This window comes from Stegodyphus dumicola, chromosome 5 (assembly GCF_044657685.1).
Source record: "Stegodyphus dumicola isolate Sdum_Otavi_A_Nest chromosome 5, ASM4465768v1".
NCBI lineage: Eukaryota > Metazoa > Arthropoda > Arachnida > Araneae > Eresidae > Stegodyphus > Stegodyphus dumicola.
In genome coordinates this window covers 126,733,807-126,759,280 of record NC_140772.1, presented here as the reverse complement: position 1 = coordinate 126,759,280, position 25,474 = coordinate 126,733,807, and the positions used below count along the sequence as shown (strand labels likewise).

Here is a 25,474-nt window from a genome sequence, read left to right as displayed (position 1 = left end):
CTGCACTAATACTTTTTTTTACTATGTCTTGCAGGAAATTCAACAATACTTATGAGATAGAAACTCCACTCTGCAGCGCCAGAGATTATTGCGAATATCGCCGCCTTATGTCCGTATCTTCAAGAGCAGTTAGTTACTGCGGGGCAACAACTGAAGCCGCTAGTCTCGCTTCTTTTAGAAGAAGCGAATCCACGCCTGAAGCACACTCCACGAGTTCCCAGACTCCAGGCGGAGATAATAATCCATTATCAGGAAGCTGTGATGAATGCTGAAAGGTTCGTCTTTATATACGTTCCTCTTTATATAGCTCTCAATTTTTAATTTCTATGAATTTTATAGAAAATTATATTGATTCTCAACCTTTTCTCGGGGGCTGGGACATATGTGTCCCGAACTAAGTATACAGCAACTGAGGGCTTGGGACAGTTTGTCGTTGGTGGCAGGGGTAGGAATTCTAACACTTGAGGCTTGATGACTATTTTATGACACCCCATAGAGTGGGTTCTTTTATGGGATTCTGCTAATGGATTGGGCAAAATTGTCTGTGTTTTGAATTCACATGTCTTGTTGGCAAATTTGGTATCTTCTAGGAAAAAATGCATAATTTATTCAGTTATTTCTGATTAAATTCTTTTTAATTTGGTTTCAATTCGAATTTGAAATTGTCTTCGTTTCATTCTTTTCATAAGTGTTTTTATCACTTTAATTCCACTTTTTAATGTGCATTTTAAGGCAGTGTAATAAATATAAATGTTTCAGGTGATGAAAATTAATTTTAATGTTATTTCTAAATGACATACATTTCACGACTACTGCTTGAGTGGAATTTTTTTTTTTTATTTGTTTATATTCCACATAACTAGCGGCTGGGTGGATAGTATTTATTTAACTCTGATAATTCAACCTGAATTCATATTCCGATGAATGGATTAACTGCATGAACTTTTCTTGTTCTCCCACATATATAAAGGGTATATCAGCCAATTTCCTTTGAAGGCATTCCACGATAGCCCCTTTCGCTCAGGTAAATAACACTTTCTTTAATCCGACAAATAAAAATAAAATTATATTCTAAATAAGAAAGCTAAACTTATGAGCGTTTCATAACTATGTTTACAAACCCTTCCTTTTAATGAATAATTTTGATGACTGAATGAATTTTAATTGTGCAACAAATGAAATACAAATTTTTACTAAACCAATTATTATGGAACATTTTTTAATTCAAAATAAAAAAAAGTTTTATTAATTTATCCGTTGTTATATGTTTGCATCTATAATGTCATTCAGTTCGTTCAGAAGTTAGACACTGTTTAGGTTAATTGAATATGGGAAAGCATACAAAGGCTGCCTACCTAAAGAAAAAGATGCCTTCGTGGAGATCTTTTAGAGGAAATTGGCTCGTATTCACGTTTCACATGGGAAAAACTTTGAAAACTGACCATGCGGCGAGCTCGATTGCCTGACGTCGAAGTAACAGCATTCAGCGGCCTTAACCACTCACTTGCTATAGTAGTGTTCAGAAAGTAATTAATTTTTCGTGAGAATTGTGTTTTGGAGGGAATGAAATAAGATATTGGAATGCTAAGCATGTATACAGGAATTCAGACGTGTACCACTTTTTAGTTCTCTGAATTTAATTCTCAGCGCGAATCTTCATTAATATTCATCCACTCAGTACGAATCTTCATTCCCAGCTTCATTTCTCCCAAAGAAAGAAACTGTAAATAGCTTGAGATATGAAAATTTCACATAACAGTTTGATACCTCAAAGGTGATTTTAGCATTCTGAAAATGTAGATCATAAAAAAACTGAATAAATACTTCGCTAGTTGAGAAAGATGTTTACTTTCTAAAATATCAATGCATTCCTGTATATGCAATTAAAGAAAAAATTGTGTAACAATATAAATCATCGAACAACTATCATACAAAGTAATATCTTATATCGCTAAATGAAAAAACTAAATTTTTGTTGCTGAATACGTTAAAACTCAATAAGGATTTTAATTTCCAAAGCTCCAGGGTTTTCATCTGCATTTCTTTGCTGAACCGAAAACTGTGAAGCGGTTAAAAAAAATTAAACATCTTATATGCCTGATGTAAAGGGCAGATCAACTCTGGGACCGCTATTTGCAACGCCACATGGAAGAAAAATAAATAAAAAATTTCTTGGATCATGCATCATAAATTTTTAGTGCAGTACAAATGCAGTGACTAGTTTCTATTTCTCCAGAAATGAATATTAGAGGTAATAACACTCATTTTGGAATCAGAAAATGTTTTTTAGTAAAGTTTTTAGTTTCGTTGTAGTAAATAAACTCTCTTTAATTTGCTCTTCAACATCAGAATAATAATAGTATTAAAAATGAAAATGTATATATTGTTTGCAGGAAATGTTTAAATATTCTAACTCACTTAGTTTTCGACACGATGACAAGTGAATATATTTAACTTCAATTGCTTCGCTTATTTTTTAGTACATAATCTACGTGCAAGTTTAAAAAAACTATTTTAATCATAAAATTGAACACTTTTTAGAACAAAATTTTCTAGTTGTAACCAGTGGCATAGCAAGCATAACTGGCGCCCGGGGCAAAATACCTTTCTGCCCCCCCCACAAAAAAAACTTTCAGTAATACAGTGTATAGAATATATGCGTAATTAAAAAATAATGCAAATAATAATAAAATGCTGAATTATAAAATACTCAAAAATATATTAAGAATAGTCACTACCTAACTACACTAGCTTTGGATTCGGAAATGCATCTGTGTCGGCGGAAAAATCAGACTTACGATGATCTAGAATTAATTAAAAAGGTGTTATTTATTTTGCATATTTATATAAGTGTTTTTAAAAAGTACAGTTTTTAAACAATCAAAGGTTTAATATACAGATATGTGGGAACTTGCCTACTACAACTCAACTCTGCCAGTCTGGTAACCCATAGCAACCAAAAACAAAATAATATTTATTCTATTCAATTGTTATAATTATTTAACGATCTGTCTCAAAAAATTGTACTACCATAATTGGTGGCCCGTATTTATTACGAATAGCAACCTTCAATGTTGTACAAATATGGAATTTATGTGTCAAAATTTATGTGTCTGATTTATGTGTCAAAATCCAGTGTGATGAGATGCAAGTAAGACATTTCACCTGCCATTTCAAGCGTTGTGCCGCATTCCGGTGAGTCAACATATTTCTGTCATAATTTCAGCGGACATATGTATCGTTTGCTGCATTTGAGCCGCCAATTTTTCTGATTTCAAGTACCAAAAAAATGTGTCACTATATACATATTATTTTTCTATACATATTATTATTGAGCATATTCTATACATATTATTATTGTGCATATTTGATTGATCTAAAGTGGTTGACAACGATGCTGCTTCACAATTGGCGCGAGTGGCAGTTAAGCCACCACCTTTTTGTCGCCGAGACCCATTGTTATGGTTCATTGAATTGGATGCGCAGTTTAAATTAAGTTACATTACTCAATTTTATACAGCGATTGCCGCGTTTGAATCAGAGGTACTGCAATCAGCTCGTGAAATAATTTTGAATCCACTGGCGACGGACAAATACAAATCTTTAAAAACAGATTAATTTCTGTTTATGAAGAATCCAAGATAGTTAAAATCAAGCAGCTGTTGCACGATTTACTGTTGGGTGATATGAGGCCTTTTCAATTGCTGTCTAAAATGTCAGACTTAGCCGCCGGTAACCTAACCGTTGGGTGATATGTAGTTAAAATCAAGCAGCTGTTGCACGATTTACCGTTGGGTGATATGAGGAATTTTCAATTGCTGTCTAAAATGTCAAACTTAGCCGCCGGTTACCTAACGGATAACATTCTTAAAATATTGTGGATGAATATACTCCCATCTAACATGCAAACCATTTTAGCGGCCAGTAGCGAACCACTTAAAAAATCTTCCCAAAATTGCTGATAAAATTCACGAGCTGGCCATTACAGCGCAAATACACGCAGTGCAGGCTCCTGGTCCAGGTATTGTGGCGTTACAGGCTCAAATTAATGATTTGTCCAAAGAGGTTGCTCAGTTAGTAACCATCCAAGCTGAACCTTTTCAGCGCAAATGCTCCACATCACGTGGTCGAAATACACATCGTAGCCCACTGAGGAAATGTTATGAAAGCCCTCCTCTGGGTTGAAATTGCTGGAGTGCTCCCCACCCACCTGATCACAAAGTGATCTTATGATCTTAAAGGGGACCCAGCCCTCCTCCGGGTATTTGTGTTTACCACCACAAACTTGGAAACAAGGCAAACAAATGCTGCCCACCGTATCTTTATAACGACCAGGGAAACAAGAAGGGCCGTTGCTCGAAGTCATGAACAACAGCGGCCGGAATTTTGCACGCCTTTTCGTCATCGAAAAGAATTCGGGCTTAACGTTTCTTGTAGACACTGGGGCTGATGTTTCTGTCATTCCATCACATTTTCACGAACAAAAGCGCCTTACCAAGTTACAGCTTTATGTAGCAAATGGAACTCCTATTCAAACTTTTGGTGAACGCCTGATATCTGTTGATTTTGGTGAACGTCTGATATGTGTTGATTTTCGCCACAACTTCCAATGCCCATTCATTATTGCTACTGTTCAAGTCCTATTATTGGCTCTGACTTTTTACAAAAATTTTCTTTGCTTGTCAATCTTAAGAATCGTCGTTTGATAGATTTCACAACCAACTTATCTTATCCGGGAGTAATTCGCAATAGTCAAGATTTGAGCATTAAATTGATTTCAGGTAACTTCCCATGGCATTAACTTCTCAGAGAATTCCCCACAATCACGCGCCCAGTTAATGGGTATTTCCGAACCCAAGCACGATGTACTACATTATATTGAAATTACCGGACCTCCAATTGCCACTAAACCATGATGCTTACTTCCGGACAAGCTTAAAGCCGCCAAAGAGGAATTTCAATGCATAGTGGGACAGGGAATTTGCCGTCCTTAAAAATGTTCATGGATCAGTCCGCTCCATCTAGTTCGGAAATGAAATGCTAAGTGGTGATTATCACCAATTAAATGCAGTTACAATTACCGATCATTACCCAGTCCTGCACATTCAAGACTGTATGCAAGTTTTAGAGAAAAAAGCTATTTTTACAAAAGTTGATCTTGAGCGGGCGTATCACCAAGTGCCCGTTAACCCAGCTGATATTCCAAAAACTGTGGTTATTACCCCTTTTGGACTATTTGAGTTTCCGGTCATGACTTTCGGCTTATACAATGCTGCTCAAACATTCCAACGCTTTATGAATCAGGTATTAAACGGCCTTGACTTTTGTGTACCTTATTTTGATGACTCTTAATCTTCTCCTCTTCAGAGCAAGAACACCTATCACATTCGAGAACGGTTTCTTGAACGTTTTCAAAAGTACGGTATCAGTCTTAATCCTTCCAAATGCATTTTTGGCCAACCAAGAGTATCCTTTCTTGGTCCTGAAATTTCCGCTGATGGCGTTTGACACCTTCCAGATAGAGTCACCGCTATCCACGATATGCCCCAACCATCTACAGTAAAGGACTTAAGACAATTTCTTGCTATGCTCAATTTTTATCGAAGTTTCTTACCTCATGCAGCAACCATACAAGCCCCTCTGAATTCTTTTTTGGTTGGAAGCAAGAAAAACGATAAACGTGCTATATCCTGAACCACAGAATCTCGCAAAGAGTTCCAAAAATGCAAAAATAATTTAATTTCGGCAACAAATTTGCAGTATCCTTCCGCATCTAAACCATTATCACTCTACGTTTATAAGGTATTTCTTCCACTTTCCTAGCGTGCCTTTGTGATGTAGTGGTTCTGCACGCTGGGCCGGTACTCCAGAAGTCCACGGTTCGATTCCCAGCGAAGGCATTGCATATTTTTCATTTCTTCTGCTTCCAAAAAATAACTTAATGTCTCTACACGTTGATGCATCAACAACAGGTATAAGGAACAGTTTTACAACAGAAAGATCAAGAATTAAGGAGAGCACTTTCATATTTCTAAAAAACTCTCACCAGCGTAAACCAGATACAGCACTTACGATTGCGAATTATTAGGAATTTATGAAGCTGTCAAATATTTTCGACATATGCTAGAGGGACGCGTTTTCATGATCTTCACAGATCACAAATCCTTAACCTATGATTTCCAACAGTGTTCGGATAAAGCTTCTGCTCGTCAACTGAGACACCTAGATTTCATAGGGCAATTTTCAACAGATATCCGTTATATTGAGGGTTTGCAGAATATTGTTGCAGACACCTTGTCTCGTATTGAAGAACTAGCCGTTCCTTCGCCAATAAACTTTGCTGCCCTTGCGTACGAACAAACCGGGATTCAGAACTACAAACCCTCTTGAAAAGCAAATCTTCCACCAATCTCAACTTGCACTTACGCAGCTGTCACCTGGAAAATCACTTTATTGTGATGTTCAGGATTCAAGATTTCGACCTTATGTTCCCTCCGAGTTTCGCCATGCCATTTTTAGTCAGTTACATCGTCTATCGCATCCTGGCATCAAGGCTTCGAGGAAACTGATACAGCAATGTTTCGTATGGCCTAGCATGCAAAAGGACATAGCCAACTGGACACGTTCGTGTTTGGAGTGCCAAAGATCTAAAATTATCAGACACACCACCAGCCAACTTAAAAACTTTTTATTTGCCCTCATTTCGCTTCAATCACGTGCACCTCAACTTATATTTATCGGGCACTTATATTTATTAATAATAATATAATTACTTGAATAAATTAATTACTATGTATACATTTTTCTTATCTTGGATGAAGCAAATTTATCATTTACTTCATTGAAGTGAATCCTTTCAAATTTTTCTCTTTCCACACTTAAAAATGCTAGATGACTTAGGGGATCTTGTCCCATTGTTGATTGTAAATATGTGAAAATTTATTTAAATTTGCTGAACAACATTTGATAATGAAATAGTAAGTAGTATTTGAAGGGCGACTCTTAGGTTTGGAAAAATATTTTCTCTATAGATCTGTAGTGGAGTTTTAGGTTCCATTTCTTTTCTACTGCGGAGTAGTGTCATGCAGTCACATTCACTGCTCAAAACAATTAGGGGTTACTGTGGGTTCAGTACGAAATAACCATATAATCAATAACCTTTTGAAAAAAAGGAAATAGAAGAGATTATACAGGAAAATTATAACCTTTACAAAGCTGGGAATATGCAAATTTAGTTTGTGACGTCGAAAACTATGCATTTTAGAGAAGGAGTAAGGAGCAACCTGCATTATTCCTTTTGTAGTATTTATTAAAAAAATTGACATGCATTGAATGCTTCGTAGCAGTGAATATACAATGTCACAGCAAGATGATTTAGTTGAATCGGTAGCCAGGAAGGCCATCAGTCGTTTACAGGAGTCAAACGCAATCCATTGTAGCGGAAGCGTTAGGATTTTCCCAAAATGTCATTTCCAGATTATGGAACCGAATTTTGGAAATTGGATATCTTTGAGAAATTCGGGACAAAATCATGTTATTGTTTTAAAATAAAAAGTGGGAGATATATGTGCATTTCGTTTTTAAAAATTAAAATATATCTCTACTTTAGAGAAATAAAGTGGTCAGAAACAACGTTTTGGTTGATGTACTGCAAACATTTTATTACACATTTTATCAGACAAATCAAGAAAATAAATAATTAATTATATTACAATAGTTATTAATTTTAAATATATTTTCCAGAAATAGAGCAAAATAAAAACTGAAATTTTCCGGAATATCTTGTTTGGAGACCATTTGGCGCCCCTCTGCGAGCGGCGCCCGGGGCATCATGCACCTCCTTGCCCCCCTCACTATGCCACTGGTTGTAACATACATTTTATCTGATGATAATATTTTTTTTCCTTGGGAAAACTGCATTCATCTACCTGCCGTGTGAAAGCAATAAGGGTGCATCCCACATTCTAACGCCTAGAGCACTGGAACTGGATATTGAAAGGAAATCGGACCGTTTCCCTGCTTGCCCGACAAAAGAGCACTAATCACCTAGTCATCAAGACTCAATTCGATAATTTTCCCCCTTTCCATAACCGCTGAGCAGTGGCGTAGCGACGGGGGGGCAAGGGGGTGCATGATGCCCCGGGCGCTGCTCCTAGAGGGGCGCCAAATGGTTTCCAAACAATACTTTCCGGAAAATTTCAGTTTTTATTTTGATCGATTTCTGGAAAATATATTTAAAATTAATAACTATTGTAATATAATTAATTATTTATTTTCTTGATTTGTCTGATAAGATGTGTAATAAAATGTTTGCAGTACATCAACCAAAACGTTCTTTCTGACCATTTTATTTCTCCAAAGTAGAGATATATTTTTATTTTTTTAAACGAAATGCACGTATATCTCCCGCTTTTTATTTTAAAACGATAACACGACCTTGTCCCGAATTTCTCAAACATATCCAGTTTCCAAAATCCGATTCCATAATCTGGAAATAACATTTTTTGAAAATCCTAACGCTTCCGCTACAATGGATTGCGTTTGACTCTGCTGTAAAGGACTGATGGCCTTCCAGTCTACCGATTCAACTAAGTCATCTTGCTAAAACATCGGACTGACTGCTACAAACAGTCAACTCTTTTTCAATTGTTGCCCACCAGCGGCCGAGCGGTAAAGTCGCTGAACACTGGTAGTTCGGTCCGAGGTTCGAATCCCGCGAACGGGCTGGCTACATGGGTGTTTTCGTGGTTTTCCCCATGTGTAACGTGTATACGAGCCAGTTTCCCTTAGAAAGTCCTTCACGAAGGCATCCCTCCTCTTAGGCAGATAGCCCTAGTGTGCTTTGCCATAATTAAATACACCACCACACCACTTTTCAATTGTTTTTAAATCTCCTACTACAAAAGGAATGCTGCAGGTCGCTTGTCACTCCTTATCTTAAACACATAGTTTTCGACGTCACAGACTAAATTTGCCTATTCCCAACTTTGTAAACAATATAATTTTCCTTTATAATCTATTCTATTTCCTTTTGTTCAAAAAGATTGTCGATTATATGGTTATTTCATACCAAACCCACAACATCCCCTAATTATTTTTGAGCAGTGAATGTGACTGCATGACGTTACTCCGCAGTAGAAAAGAAACGGAACCTAAAACTCCACTACAGATCTATAGAGAAAATGTTTTTCCAAACCTAAGAGTCTCACTTAAAATACTACTTACTATTTCATTATCAAATGCTAGCTATGAACGTTCGTTCAGCTAATTAAAATACATTTTCACATATTTATAATCAACAATGGGACAAGATCCCCTAAGCCATCTAGCATTTTTAAGTGTGGAAGGAAAAAAATTTGAAAGGATCGACTTTGATGAAGTAATGATAAATTTGCTTTTCAAGACTTTGATGAAGTAAATGACAAATTGGTGGAAGATATGCTTTTCAAGAGGGTTTGTAGTTCTGAATCCAGGTGTTGTTCATCCGCAAGGGCAGCAAAGTTTATTCGCGAAGGAACGGCTAGTTGTTCAATACGAGACAAGGTGTCTGCAACAATATTCTGCGAACCCTCAATATAACGGATATCTTTTGAAAATTGCCCTATGAAGTCTAGGTGTCTCATTTGACGAGGAGAAGCTTTATCCTAACGCTGTTGAAAAGCATAGGTTAAGGGTTTGTGATCTGTTACGATCATGAAAACGCGTTCCTCTAGCATATGTCAAAAATATTTGACAGCTTCATAAACTCCTAACAATTCGCGATCGTGAGTGCTGTATTTGGTTTGTGCTGGTGAAAGTTTTTTTTAGAAAAATGTGAAAGTGGTCTCCATAATTCTTGATCTTTCTGTTGTAAAACTGCTCCTATAGCTGTTGTTGATCCACGCTGAGCAACGTCAACGTGGAGAGACATTAGGTTATTTTTGGGAAGTAGAGGATATGAAAAATATGCTACGCCTTCGCCGGGAATCGAACCGCGGACCTCTGGAGTACCGGCCCAGCGTGCAGAACCACTACACCACGAAGGCAGGCTAGGAAAGAGGGAAAAATACCTTATAAACGTAGAGTGATAATAGTTTAGATGCGGAAGGATACTGCAAAATTTGTTGCCGAAATTAAATCATTTTTGCATTTTTGGAACACTTCGCGGGATTCTGCGGTCCAGGTTATGTAACACGTTTATCGTTTTTCTTGCTTCAAACCAAAAAAGAATTTAGAGGAGCTTGTATGGTCGCTGCATAAGGTAAGAAACGTTGATAAAAATTGAGCATAGCAAGATTCTTTAGTCCTTCACTGAAGATGTACGGGTATATCGGGGATAGCGGTGACTCTGTCTGGAAGCGGTCGAACACCATCAGCGGAAGTTTCATGACCAAGAAAGGATACTCTCGGTTGGCCAAAAACGCATTTAGAAGGATTAAGACCGACACCGTACCTTTGAAAACGTTCAAAAACTGTTCTCAAATGTGGTAGGTGTTCTTGCTCTGAAGAGGAGGCGATTAAGACATCATCAAAATAAGGTACACAAAAGTCGAGGCCGATTAACATCCGATTCATGAAGCGTTGGAATGTTTGAGCAGCATTGCATAAGCCTAAAGTCATGACCCGAAACTCAAATGGTCCAAAAGTCGTAATAACCGCAGTTTTTGGAATATCAGCTGGGTTAACGGGCAATTGGTGATACGCCCGCCCAAGATCAAGGGTTGTAAAAATAGCTCTTCCCTCTGAAACTTGCATACAGTCTTGAATGTGAGAGACTGGGTAACGATCAGGAATTGTAGCTGCATTTAACCGACGATAATGGCCACACGGGCGTCAGTTACCATTTCGTTTCCGAATTAGATAGAGCCCATGAACTTTTTGAAGGACGGCAAATTCCCTGTTCTATCATGTATTGAAATTCTTCTTTGGCAGCTTTAAGCTTGTCCGGAGGTAAGCGTCTTGGTTTAGCTGCAATTGGAGGTTCAGTAGTTTCAATATAATGTAGTACATCGTGCTTGGGTTCGAAAATACCTATAACTGGGTGCGTGTTTGTAGGGAATTCTCTGAGGTGTTGATGCCATGGGGAGTTACCCGAAATCAGTTTAATGCTCAAATCTTGACTAATGCGAATTACTCTCGGAATATATCAAACGGTGATTCTTAAGATCGACAAGCAGAAAATTTTTGAAAAAAGTCAGCGCCACTAATAGGACTTGAAACAGTAGCAATAATGAATGGCCATTGGATGTTGCGGCGCAATTCTAAATCAACAGATATCAGGCGTTCATCAAAAGTTTGAATAGGAGTTCCATTTGCTACATAAAGTTGTAAGTTGGTAAGGCGCTTTTGTTCGTGAAAATGTGGTGGAATGACAGAAACATCAGCCCCGGTGTCTACAAGAAACCTCAAGTCCGAATTCTTTTCGATAACGAAAAGGCATGCAAAATTCCGGCCGCTGTCGTTCACAACTTCGAGCAACTTCCCTGGTCGTTATAACGACACGGTGGGCGGCATTTGTTTGCCTTGTTTCCAAATTTGTGGTGGTTAAAAACAAATACTCGGGTTATGAATACCCGGCTTTCATAACGTTTCCTCAGTGGGCTACGACGTGTATTTCGACCACGTGATGTGGAGCGGTTGCGCTGAAATGTTTCAGCTTGATGGCTACTAACTGAGCAACCTGTTTGGACAAATCATCAATTTGAGCCTGTAACGCCACAATAGCAGGAGCCTGCACTGCGTTTATTTGAGCTGGAATTGTCAGCTCGTGAATTTTATCAGCGGTTTCGGGAAGATTTTTAAGTGGCTTCGTACTGGCTGCTAAAATGGTTTGCATGTTAGATGGGAGTCTATTCATCCATATTGTTTTGAGAATGTTATCCGTTAGGTTACCGGCGGCTAGACATTTTACATTTTAGACAGCGATTGAGAAGGCCTCATATCACCCAACCGTAAATCGTGCAATAACTGCTTGATTCTGTCTCGGATTCTTCATAAACAGAAATTATTTTTTTTTTAAAGATTTGTATTTGTCCGTCACCGGTGAATTCAGAATTATTTCACGAGCTGATTGCAGTACCTCTGATTCTAACGCGGCGATCGCTGTATAAAATTGAGTTTCGTCGGCAGTAATGTGACTCAACTGCGCATAAAATTGAATGAACCATAACGATGGGTCTCGGCGACAAAAAGGCGGTGGCTTGCGACTCGCGAAAATTGTAAAGCAGCATCGTTGTCATCCACTTTAGATCAATCAAATATGCACAGTAATAATATCTATAGAAAAATAATCACTATGTATATAGTGACACAGTTTCTTGGTACTTGAAATCAGAGAAATTGGCGGCTCAAATACAGTAGACGATACATATATCCGCTGAAATTATGACAGAAATATGTTGAATCGCCGGAATGCGGCACAACGCTTGAAATGACAGGTGAAATGTCTTACTTGCATCTCATCACACTGGATAACTTACTGCTGCTCAGAATTTTGACATATAAACTCCATATTCGTGCAACATTGAAGGTTGCTATTCGTAATAAATACGTGTCACCAATTATGGTAGTACAATTTTTTGAGACAGATCGTTAAATAATTATAACAATTGAATAGAATAAATATTATTTTGTTTTTGGTTGCTATGGGTTACCAGACTGGCAGAATTGAGTTGTAGTAGGCAAGTTGCCACATATCTATTTATCTATAATGTATATTAAACTTTTAATTATTTAAAAACTGTACTTTTTAAAAACACTTATATAAATATGTAAAATAAATAACACCTTTTTAACTAATTCTAGATCATCGTACGTCTGATTTTTGTGCCGACACAGATGCATTTCCTAATCCAAGGCTAGTAGTTAGGTAGTGATTATTCTTAATATATTTTTGAGTATTTTATGGCAGATTCAGCATTTTATTATTATTTGCATTATTTTCTTATTGAGAATATATTCTATTTATTATATTACTGAAAGTTTTTAAGGGGGGCGCCAAAAAGGTATTTTGCCCCGGGCGCCAGTTATACTTGCTACGCCACTGCCGCTGAGCCAAGAGCCCACAGTGAAGGTACACAACTGTTTTTCGAGCCCACGGGAAATGGTTCAGAGACTTTGCCAAGCAATAAGAAGACATTTCATCATTATTACCAGAGCCGAAGAAGACTTGAACCGTAGAGAAATTTCTTAAAACTTAATTTTATTTCCAAAAAATCTATAGAAATGACGCTATTTTGATTTCAAGTACAATTTTTGTTGAAATCTACACAGAAAATTTTGTACTACTTGATTTTTCGCAGCTCCCGCGATAAACCCCCAAATTATGCAAACCGCGTGAAATCGTAATGCCTTTTTTCAGTTTAAACATTTATGTAAAAAACGGCACTTTCACTTTTGACTTCGATTTGCCGAATTTGATGAACTGCGTAATATCATAATAGTGAGATGTAGGCAATTTCTTGTTATAAGAATAAAAGGCAACATACTTATTTCTAGTCATAGTTGTTGGGTGTCCGCATGTGTTTGATTTTTTTTTTTCATAAACACTCAAAAGCGTGTCTCGTGCATAACGGAAAAGTACTTCTCCTTAAATTCAAACTCAACAAATTCGAGATAATGCTAAATGGGCTGACAATTAGCAACAAACAGAGGTTCTGGATAACTAAGAAAAAAATATTTTAATATAAGGATAATTTTTTAATCAAACGGATAAAGTAAAGTTCAAATAACTCTCAAACCAGGTTATCCATCGCGAAAACTCATCATCGCGGTCCACGGCTGTATCAAACAGCAACAAACTAAAAGAAAGACTAAAAAGATTCAACTCGTACAAGAAAATTCGTGAAAACGTAGGATTGCCAGAAATTTCCAAAATCGGCAAAATGGCATTTCAAAATGATATTTCTTTAACTTATTATAATAATTTTACAATTACCAAATATTTTTACGCAATATATCTGAAAATAAATAAGGATAAGATACTACAGACAAAGAAAAAAACGAAAGCGTTTCAACAAATTTTCTTTATAATATAAACGTTCAAACTTCTTACATTGTTTTATGTCTTAGAATTAGAAAATAAATTTAATGACCTAAAACTGCAATAGTATATTACGGTACAAGTGAAAAAATTGACAGTTTCACTCACACGTGTGTCGGATTTGAGCAATACTTATGGGGTCCCACAAAATTATTGTAAACATTATGGGGTCTCCTGGGGGTCGCGAAAAAATCTCTGTGATAAAAAGGGGTCGCGACTGAAAAAAGTTTAAGAAACCCTGCTCTAAAGCTTATCTTCTAATATTATAAAGGCCGGTTACGTTAATAACGGAAATAATCGATTTATTTGTTTAGTTTACATAGCAAACAAATGTGATGTAAAATAAACATTCACTTACTTTGCATCAAATCAAGTACATGTATTTGATTTTTTTTTAACATGGAAAAATATTGCAATTTGAAACTGAATTATAGACATATATTTCTAAAGTTATTGGTGTAAGAACTGATTTATACAAAGGTTGAAAATAATAATTTATATTTTAAGAATTTATTAGGATAATTATAAGAATATATATATAATCCTGGTCTGCCCTTTTTAGTCTGGATTTGCTGTTTACCCATTCTTATTTACCCTGTTCCAGATTAATATAAATTTTAACTCATCCCTTCGTTTTTTCCTCAACTTCTTTACAGAATACCTTAAAGATGTTTCTAGTTACTTGTAAGAGAGGCATTCAGTAAAATTGTATAAAGTTTCAGTTTTGAGAGTAACACATTTGAGCAAGATAAATTTTCAAAACAACTTTTTCAGTTTTTAATACAATTTCTTTCACTTGAAAGTTGAGAACATACCTAATGTTCTAGAGACAACCATACTCGGCTCAAATGAAGGATACATGTGCTTAAAACCATGACAGTACTGGAATGCTCGAGCAGTTATATTTCAGTAGTCCATTATGTTATGGCCTGCTGTTATTATAATTAAAATCATTATCACAAAAAATGATTTTAATGAGCTTCAGCTCATTAATTACTATTAATAATGAAAGATGAAATATTAATTTACTATCAGTATTAATTACTATTAATAATAAGAGATGACGACTGCATTTATTGCATTTAAATCGTTTTAGTTTATTAAAATCAGTAGCAGATTAAATTTAGAAAAAAAAAATGGAAGCTCTGGCAACACACTTCTTTTAAGTCGCTGAGTTTTTAATTAAATTAGGAAGAAAAAATATATCTCATGCTTTGCTGAATGGCAGCACATTGCTTTACACAGCAAAATTTCATTAAATTCACATAAGGAACAAATTCAAAATTTGACTTCAAGGTGCATAAGTTCGGATGAAGGATTATGCATGTTCAAAATTTGGTGGTTTTATGTGCCCCATTTTTTTCACAGTGAAAAAAACAAATATACATGCGTACAATTGTACATATGGGTTCTTCATTATTTAATAATAGAGATATGTATTTACAAACATAAACAGCAGCCCCTCTTCCTTGAGAAGTCACTTTCGATTGTAAGCAATGGATTCCAAATTAGCAGATGTAGGACATGATTGTACTATAATGGAATATCACTATAGTTGAAATGGGTAAATCAACTTAGCTTGTGTAAGCGAAATAATTGAAACACCTTTTTTTATTACAGGTTTTATGGTGATTGAAGAGAATATAGTGATAGTGCAAAACTAGAATCATCCACGGGTTCTCCATACTCTTCAGTTGACACTATTCTGTGATATCCCAGATTTCTGAAGAGTAGCAGCAGTTTTATCTTTTGTAGAAGACAGTGATATGACCAAAGATATTTTCAAGACAAAGCTTTTGTTAAAAATGCAGTCACAAATACTAGATTTTAGTATGGATGGTCTTATTACTAATTTTAGTGTAATGCCTATTAGAGCTTCTGCTCAACATTAATGCCAAATTCTCATAAAGGAACGCATTACAGTTATATCAAAAGCAGCACTGATGGAAAAACTTTCTTTCCTTCTAAAACCCCATACAGTGACTGTGATATTCAATTAACTGTTTTACAAAATATAAACTTAGTAATTCTGATGATGTAAAAAGAATTTAATGCAATGAAACTTTTATTTTAATTGCATGTCTTATTTGAAGTCTAAACGATTATACATTTTATTTTGATGGGAATCAAATTCTCTGTTGTTTAGAAACTGATCTTTCATGTTTATGTTTTGCCATCTGAAAAAAAATATTAATGAAATGGGTACATGAACGAAGAAACCAACGTGTTATATTATTCATGTAATTTTAAATTGTCCACATATAATGAAATTATATCAGGTTTGTGTATTATTAAAAATGTTTTATGCCACTTTAAATAGCAATTTTTAAGACTGAAAATCACCAGATGTGCCATACATGTTTAGTTTTTTATTTAAGCATATAAATTTTAGAATACAGTATATAAAATCTTATACTTTTATGCATTCCAGTTGGTTTAAATTCGTTAGCATTTTTGCTATCACTAAATGCCATATTGTGCAATGTGTATATCAACATAATGTATGTACAGACACTTGATTACATGGAGCATCTGAATAATTGCAAAACTGCTGCTTATTATGTTTAATACATACTCATATGTAAATACATTTTTAGAAGGCAGATTAGATATCAGTATTACTTTATCAAACAAATTTTGATGTCTTGAAATTGCAAACTTTGTCATGATAAATTATTTGCATTGTCTTCTTATTTCAAAACAACTTTATGATGGGACCAAAATAAATACATTCCAGGTAGTTTGAAAAGTTCTGTGATTCCTCAAAACAGTTATATCAATTGCAAATTATTTGTGATTGTACATAATAATTTGGAGTACTAATATTATCATACTGTTCCTATCGGGATTTAAAAAAGCATCGTTAAATTTCTTGTACCAACATGCGATATCTTTTACTTTTCAGACACATCAAAATATCAATGTTTTATCAGTTTTGATACAGCAAAGCCAGATGCATCTTAATATCCAAGACCTCACGTGCTGCATCCTATGTCACATGTATTTTATTTTTCATTTATTGCCTTCTAAATATACTTCTGATTTCTCTTTAAGTAGTACAGCATATTATTCAGACTGCCATACAAAAATCAATTCAAAGCTATGCATATTGTAAAGTTAAGAATATTGCTTTTTTCTAATATATTGTCTTTTAAATTATGCACATTCATTGTGTAATGAAAGAAAGTGACCTTCATCTGGTGCTTTTTAAGATATTATGATATTTGTGTCATAAATGTAATTTTTAGAAAGTTATTATGGAGTTACTTCATGTGATATTAAAATAATTTCATATATTTCTCTTCCCTAAAAATTTGATGCTGTTAAAAGGAAAAGGGTAAGTTTGATTTTTATTTCAATGCAATGAATATAAGGGAGAGCATTAATTTTTTTATTATGCAAAGGTGTTGTGATCTTAATTAAAAAATACACTGTAGTTTAAAAGAAAGCTTTCCAAAATAACGCTACTTATGATACTAAAAAAATGTTATCAAAATGGTGCACATCTTTAACTCTTAAATTTAATTATGTATGGTATGACGAAGATAGTAGCTGGAAAAATGCCATCCTCCTCATTCTGTGATGTAATTAGACAGCTACTTGGAAAATAAAATAAAAATACTACACACAGTTATTGAATTTCTTATAACTGCATTACTGAAATATATAGCTTAAGCAAATATGTAACAATGATTTTCCAAAGCTCATTGTCATAAAATTTTTTATACAGATAATGAGTGCAAATCATTTTGGATATATCAAATATAGTTGAACTATAAAAATGCAGGACATTATACAACGGACAGAATAAAATTTACTGCAGAAAAATAAAAGTTATAGAACTGCAGCACAAAATATTTTGTTCTAGTATTGCATTTTCTTATTTCTGTAAATATTTGCTGTATGATTTACATACATATTGTTATCTAGTTGATCTTTTATACACTTGTTTAGATCATTTTTTTAAAAAATAAAATAAAAACTGTATATTTTATTATGTCTAGAATAGCTGTTGCAATTCTTTAATGAAATGTAAGCAGAATACCGCTTTATTTTTTAAGCATGTACTTGTTTATTTACTTGTTTAGAAATAAAAGGAAAAATTGATTTTTCTTATTCATTAAACATTCATAACTTTTTTCATCTATAAAATGTATAATTTGTCGCAAATAAAATCCAGACTTCATTTGAAAAATAAAACAATAAGGCATTTCCCTAAAATATAATGAAGGAAACTGAAAAAAGTATGGAAATTTTTGTAAATCAGAATTTAGTATATTCAAACTTTACAGCAAAATATATGAAAACCCTTTTTTGTTTATAAGCTTTATTTATAATATTTTTTAAATTAAATTACTTTGTATTTTTAGGTTTGGAAAATCAGAAGTGAAACAGTTAAAAATATGATGTTGATGAGCATTTTCAGGAAATTTCTGTTCACAAAATTTATTTTAGCAAAGTCACCAGAAATTTTTGTCACTAAATCCTTCATTTGAAATTACCCTCTTAAATGTGTGCATTGTGCACAAGACTACAACTCAAATGAATGTCCTGATAAAAATAATAAAGAAAAGCCACTCTGCTGTGTGAACTGTGGAGAATCACACACTGCAAGTTTCAAAGGTTGCACAAAATTACCAAAGCAAAAGAGGACAAAACTTTTTGCCAATAGAGTTATAGAAGGCAAATCATATGCATATGCCTTATCCTCAAGTATTTACATGGAAACAATCAGTGAGACTAAAAAAATATTTGCAGACTTGGCCGAACTTGTTTCGGTTATAAAAAGTGCAGCCTTTGTACAAATCACCCAATTATTGCTACAGTTAAATGACAAAAATGGGGACAAAACTACCTCCAATACTATCGGTAATGGGTCATCACACTATTAGCAAAGCACCCATACAAGTAATGATTTGGAATGCAAGAAGCATTCAGTATAAAAATCCAGGAACTACAAAATTTTCTCATCACTAATGAGACTCATCTCAGAAACTCATGTTAATTCCAGTATTAGTATGAAGATCGCTAATTATAGATGCTATCAGTGCAATAGGTTGAGTCAGAGAGGGGGAGAGGTTGTAATTCATGTTAAAAACAAGTTGCAATTCTGTTATATCAATGAGGATGCCATGAAATAATCACAATTTCAGTTCTACTTCCATTATATGGCATCATGTATTCCAGCTCCATGTACAACCCACTACAAAATTCTTTAGATGAAAAAATTCTAAGCGATCTGCTACCCACCGACAAGCCAATTATCTTGGCCGGGTAATGCCAAGAACAGTGAATAGAGCTGTAGAAAGAAAAATGGGGAACGGAGAAACTTTTCTAAATTTCATAAATAACCACATAATATACTTTTATGCACCCACGAAATTCACATACTTACCTAATTGTGTTGGAAGAGGTGATATTTTGGACATATTGATTTCAACTGTCTCTATCCCCACATATCTTGTCGCCAAAATGGATATATTGTCGTACCACGTACCTGTCATCTAGTGGCGGATTAGAACTCTAGGGCCCCTATGTAAAAAAAATTCTTGGGCCCCCTTCCCCAATAAATTTACAGTACTAACCCTCTTCCCAAAATCTAGGTTTCCAGAAGCCAACATTTTGATAATCATTTTTATCAGATCAGGAGTAATAGTTAAAAATCTGATATGGACATGCAAGACTTGCTTGTATCGCCTATTAAATTAGACACACTTTTTGCTGCATTTCATTTAAAATTGTTTCCTCGAATAATTTTAACTTAATTACCCGATCCTTAAAGGCAAGTTGCAAATGATATAAAAATTCCAAATTTTGAATCAAAATATCCCGGTCAATTTTTTGTCGCACGGGAGTCAAAACTTCTTCTAATTTACTTTTTCATAACGAGTACAAAACTCCCAAGTATAGGAACCAGGAGACAAATTTTGTTATTTGTCGAAAGTTATGTTTTTTAAAATTTGACATAGCCAAAACATTTTTGTAATGGGAAGATATGACCAAGACCAACGATTGTGAAAATAAAGGCTGGGTAAGGGGTTAATATGTATGTACACTGCCAATTGCAGTAAAAAAGACAACTTCACAAATGGATATTATCGCAGCCCCATGTGCAAAATTTCAACGCTCTGCGACTAATCGTTTTCAATTATTTGATGCATATGTAAGAAACATGTAAGAAAAATAAAGAATATGTAAAAGAATTAATTAGCAGCTTAAATTCCCTTCTGTATTCTAAAAATATTAACCTCTATTTGCACTGCATAATTTTGAGACTAATCTATGTCATATGACTCTTACATAATTCTGATGATATAAATGGAATTAAAAACTCAAACAGCCAATAGTAATTTTATAGGGATATTAACAATCGAATCAAAATGCATTGAGAACTGAAATTAACTCGGTCTGAATTAAGATTTCACCCTCAGCATAACGCACTTGCTTTCTACACTTTCGCTTAGCTTGACCGCAATCTGCCCGTTCCTTCTTTCTTACTGCAAATTTATCTAAAAATGTATACTTTTTGGAATAGGCACAGTTAATGTTACAACTTGTTTGTGCCCACAGGATGTTGCTGAAATAAAATGTGAAGATATAATCTGCCTTTGCTTCCAATTTCCTATTCGTTATGGATCAACACTTCTATGGTATCAAATTTCCTGCTGGTCATTTACTTCTGAGTTTTGTTTTATCACATAATATATGTATACATACCTATGTACATCGAAACATACAAATGTCGAGAAAAAATCCCTTTTAAATCCTTTTTTTGAAAAAAAAAAAAAAAAAGAGTCCTTTATTCTGTTTGTACGTACAGACATCATGCGTCTCCCCCAAAATGGATTCGGTTTGGTTTATGCGATTACGACAAAGCGATATCTTCCTAGGGAAAGGGATGCCTTCGTAGAGGCCTTTCTAAGAGGAACTGGCTTGTATACACGCTACACATGGGGAAAATTACAGAGGCCCATGCCAGCCGGGCCATTTGGGGAATTCAAACCTCGCACCGAACTACCATTGTTCAGCGACATTACTGCTCGGCCGCTCGTGGGTCCCAGATCGATTTGGGAACAGTCAAATACCAGTTATCATATTTCCAAGTTATTAACTTTGGTAATCATATTTCATGAAATATAATAACTGAAGTTTTTGCAATTATGGTACTTTCTTTACTTCGTACAAAGAAATTAAAGATAATTTTTAATTTCATCCAAAAGCTGTGTTTTCAAACAAATACTACTTAAACAATCAATTAACTCATTTTATGTTGCAGAATTCAAATATTTAACAGTGCTTGAGAGCAATTTTTTAATGTCATTTATCACAACGTCGTATTCTTCCAATAATTTGATGTCAAACAGAAAGTTAGCTATGTATGTAACCATTGCTATTTTCCGCTAAAGTTATCTGGATTTAATCTCCCTAAAACTAACTGAAATTGATTTCATTTTTTACAGATTTTTTCCAATATTTGATCAATACAGTTACTTGTTTCCCAATTTTTCTTTTCAATACAGCTTGGGATATGATAACTTCTTTCGCGCTTTTTTTTTCCCTTGTGGTTAATGTTTGCCAGTGCTGTAGTCCTGTCGACCACATCTGTCCTTATTTGAAATTAACAAACACGATCTTTGTTAAGTTCAAGTGAATAACAAAGGAAAATCTGTCTCTAATATGGAGTTATTAAAATCATCGTTTAAAGAACAGAAGAAAATGATCTGCTGTCTTTATTTTGAGGAAAATCGGTATCTTTTGGTCTACAAAAGCCAAAATTTAAAATACAGTCAAAAGTCTTTAATCCGGACTCGTCGGGACTTCGGTAATTCCGGATTATAGATCATCAATTTAAATCTGGTAAGATGGCATGCAGAAATTATAAAATTAAAAATATGAAACCGTAATTTATGAAATAAAGAGCAATTCTGATCTAAAGGGTATCAAAATTTACCAAAAAAAAAAAAAAAAAAAAAAAAAAAAAAGCTTAATATTTATTTATTTTTTTTACTTTAGTAAACATTTCTTTCAACGTGCGCATGCGTAAAGCCTACTTTACGCATAGTCAAAATTAGAAAATTGCAACCAGAAAACTATTTGATGTGTATTCGTGATATTTACAATGACGATGAATTTGATTTAAATCATATCAAAGACAGAGTACATCGAGATAAAATACTACGTTTAGTAAGGAATTATAAGCCAAATAAAATAAAAACATCTGCCCTGAAGATAAGGATAGTGCTGACAGATCAACTTCCAGTTCATTGCGCGCCGCGCTGTCCCCTCCCCTGCAGAGCAGCGTGAAATTGATAAACAGATTTCGGAATGGTTAGAGAAACAAAGGATGTGCCTTTATCCATTTTTTTCAGCAGTTCCATTTTTTGTTTGATGGACATCGAAACATGCTTTCGCTTTGTAGACCCTTTGGCAGCTCCAGAATTGGAAATTCTTTTTGACATAATCGAAAGTTCAAGCTTACTTTTATAAAATTGCTTTAACAGTCTGCAAAAAATAATAAGCCGGATCCAATTCGAAGATTAAGGAACAACGCAATCATCAACATTAACTGAAATAGATAATTAGATAATTTTAGCTTAGCTTATACCGTCCGTTATACATTAAATGCGAATGCGTAAAGGTATTATGCGCAGAAAGTTTGTAGCTTTGAGGTCCGGATTAAAGACTTTTGACTGTAAATCATTTCTTATCCTTTGTAAGAATTTCTGGATAATGAACGAAATTGGATGGATATCTTTAATTTTTTACATCTCTAAAAAGTTGTTGGAATATTGTCTGACCATTCATCACTAAACAGTAGTAGTTCATGTTAAGTACGAAACCTAGAGAATGATCCAATTGCATAAACATTTTTGTTGTTGTTGTTTTTCTATGTAAGTAAATATGAGTTACTTTCTTTCAGAGACCATTCTTTCCACTAGGCAGACAGTGCTCTGGTCCTTTGATATAAGACTTATGAACAAACAGTATGTCAACTTCGCGAGTCTATAAGGAAAACAATATCTAGACAAGGAATCGCTCTTTTCATCTATAAAAGCATATAGCTTTTCTGCTTTGTATTCAGTTGAAGTTTAGGTTTATGTAACCCTAAATTCAGTTTTTATATATGCTTGCAAGAGACCCGTAACTGTGTCATATGACTCGGAGCATCCCTAGAAATTTAAAAGAAGATGGATTCTATTATACATATATATAGTGTTTATAAAAAAATCTATCGTTTTTTAAATTTAAACATATAAATGTAGTTTAGAATGACATTCAAAGGCCCCCTACGCGACGGCATTCTTTGCATACCCTTATTTTCGCCACTGCTGTCATTGCAACACTGGAAACTCATTAAGAGTAATGATACCAAATTCAAGAAAATCCAAATTGGAATCTCTTTAGCGAATTTCTTTTCAAAAATTATCCAGATATCAATAGCCTCAAAACTAATGCTGATATGAATGCTGCAATCAACTCTCTTAAAAATTGAATTAATTGTGCATATGCTAATGCTACAAGTAAAATTCCTACAGAAAAAAATCCTGATATTTCCCTCATTACATCCACAGGCAGATAAAGAATAGAAAGATTCAGGAAACATTGGAATCTCTCATGAGACCCAAGAATAAAAAAAGGAACTTAATAAATTAAACAACACAGAATCGAGTGATGGAATGGTTACTTAGCTTCAACGAACCTAATAATGAATTCTGGACATTTGCTAAAAACTTTAAAAAATCTCAATGTAACTGAATCTAAACTTAGTCTGTATTTTCAATAACAATACCGAAAATTCTCTCGCATTCAGCTTTGCTATGAGAAACTGGCCATCAGTATTTTTGTTTTCTAATTAGACTCCACTAAACATCAATTCTGGTTGATTCTAAAACTTAATCCAAATTTTCTATGTGTAAACTACAAATTTGTAATGAAATTTACACAGAATATCATCAAATACTTGACAAGAGTAACTTCTAGCATGAAAATAAAATTTTTTATCTTCATCACAGAACTCTTTTGCTACTTCATTAGCTGCAGCCCCTATTAGCAAATTACCATTTTTCTTATTTTCAGTTTTATTATAATTTATGTGATATGCAGAATCAGGAGACAAAACAAAGGTTAGCTTTTATAAACTTTGATAAAATGTCTTCACACAAATCACAAAATACAAAAGGTAAATTAATGGACCTCCTTGCAGCAAAACTGTGTTAAGAATATTAAGTGATGGCAAAATTCAATGACCAAAAATGCAAAAAGCTTTGCTAAGGTCTAAAAGACCAAACTATAAATAATGATTCTTTACAAGATAAACTTACAGAAACTGGCAGATGTTTTCCTTGCTGAGCAATTTTTTTTAGACTTCTTTATCTATTAAAATACTCTGACAACTGCCAATTCAGTTACTCACTTTTTAAGAAGTTGCTTTATTTTTTTTTACATCTGACTTTAACAGTAGAAGTATCAGTCACACATTTATTTACTTTAGGTATTTTATATCTTAAGTACAGAATTTTATTTTAGTCTTGAGACATTTACTTTCTCCTTAACAAATTTAAGAGCCGGGTTCCATTGATCAAGGATTCCAGACAAACAATTCTTAAAGAATAACCAGCATGTACATATATCAAAATTTTTCTTATATCAGTACCATATAGTTTTTGGAATTATTTCAATTTTTCTTTTCCGTTGGAACTCTTTTTCAAGATTGTAATAAATATCAACAATGAATGTCTATATTTATTGATAAAGTTGTACATTTTCCAGCCTCTAAATTTAAAAGGTGACAGGCACACATCATAATTTGCAACTTTGAATTTTCATTTTTCAAGGTAAAAGCAGCACCAGTCTTCAAGCCAACCTAATTACTGGTCTATCGTCTACCCAAAAGCTAAATAGTTACCCACAGAAACTACATTTTCTTTTACAGTTTCAATATTTAGCTGTGGTATATTAAAGCCTCTTGAATCTCCTCACAAAGTGGGGATGCACTACACTCAACTTCAGAAGAAAGCAGGATTAAAAAAAGTAATAGCATCTGGATACAGTCTTGTGTATTATTTCTCCCATCTCTTAAAAGGCAAAGGCAAAAAGAGCTGCTTTAATACATTCAACATTTGTATTTTTCATACCCTTTCTCTGCCAATTTCAGTTGTTTTCATTCTTGCACAAAGCATTGTGACTGAAGGCAATCAGTGGCAAACAGTAATCAAATAAATAGGCATTCTGCATAAATAATCTTCTGTTTCCACAGAAAAAAACTTTCAGTTTTTTTCGATACAACTAACAATTGTTGTTGCACAATACATTTTTGTACATTTGGTCCTTTTACCAGGCATAATTGAAAAAAATTGCAATGACAAATGGTACAAACTGCAATCGTATTAAATTTTCTTGATGAAATAATGCAAGGAAAGTACATGAGTATATTGGCTTTTCTTCGCAGACTTA

At 34.2% G+C, this 25,474-nt stretch overlaps 1 protein-coding gene across 3 annotated transcripts in view; it reads left to right on the top strand.

Annotated features, from left to right (window-relative positions):
• The window catches only part of LOC118198398 (G protein-activated inward rectifier potassium channel 3-like), a 223,008-nt gene extending 204,881 nt beyond the window's left edge, over window positions 1-18,127 (top strand). For 2 of the 3 annotated variants that reach the window (XM_085817040.1, XM_085817041.1), the window contains exons 5-6: window positions 35-275; window positions 15,641-18,127. In XM_085817040.1, coding sequence (XP_085673166.1) covers window positions 35-272 — 238 coding nt within the window. In that variant the 3' untranslated portion in view covers window positions 273-275; window positions 15,641-18,127. The remainder of the gene's footprint in view (window positions 1-34; window positions 276-15,640) is intronic. The other variant, XM_085817042.1, reaches the window with a different exon arrangement.
• The last annotated feature ends 7,347 nt before the right edge of the window (window positions 18,128-25,474 follow it).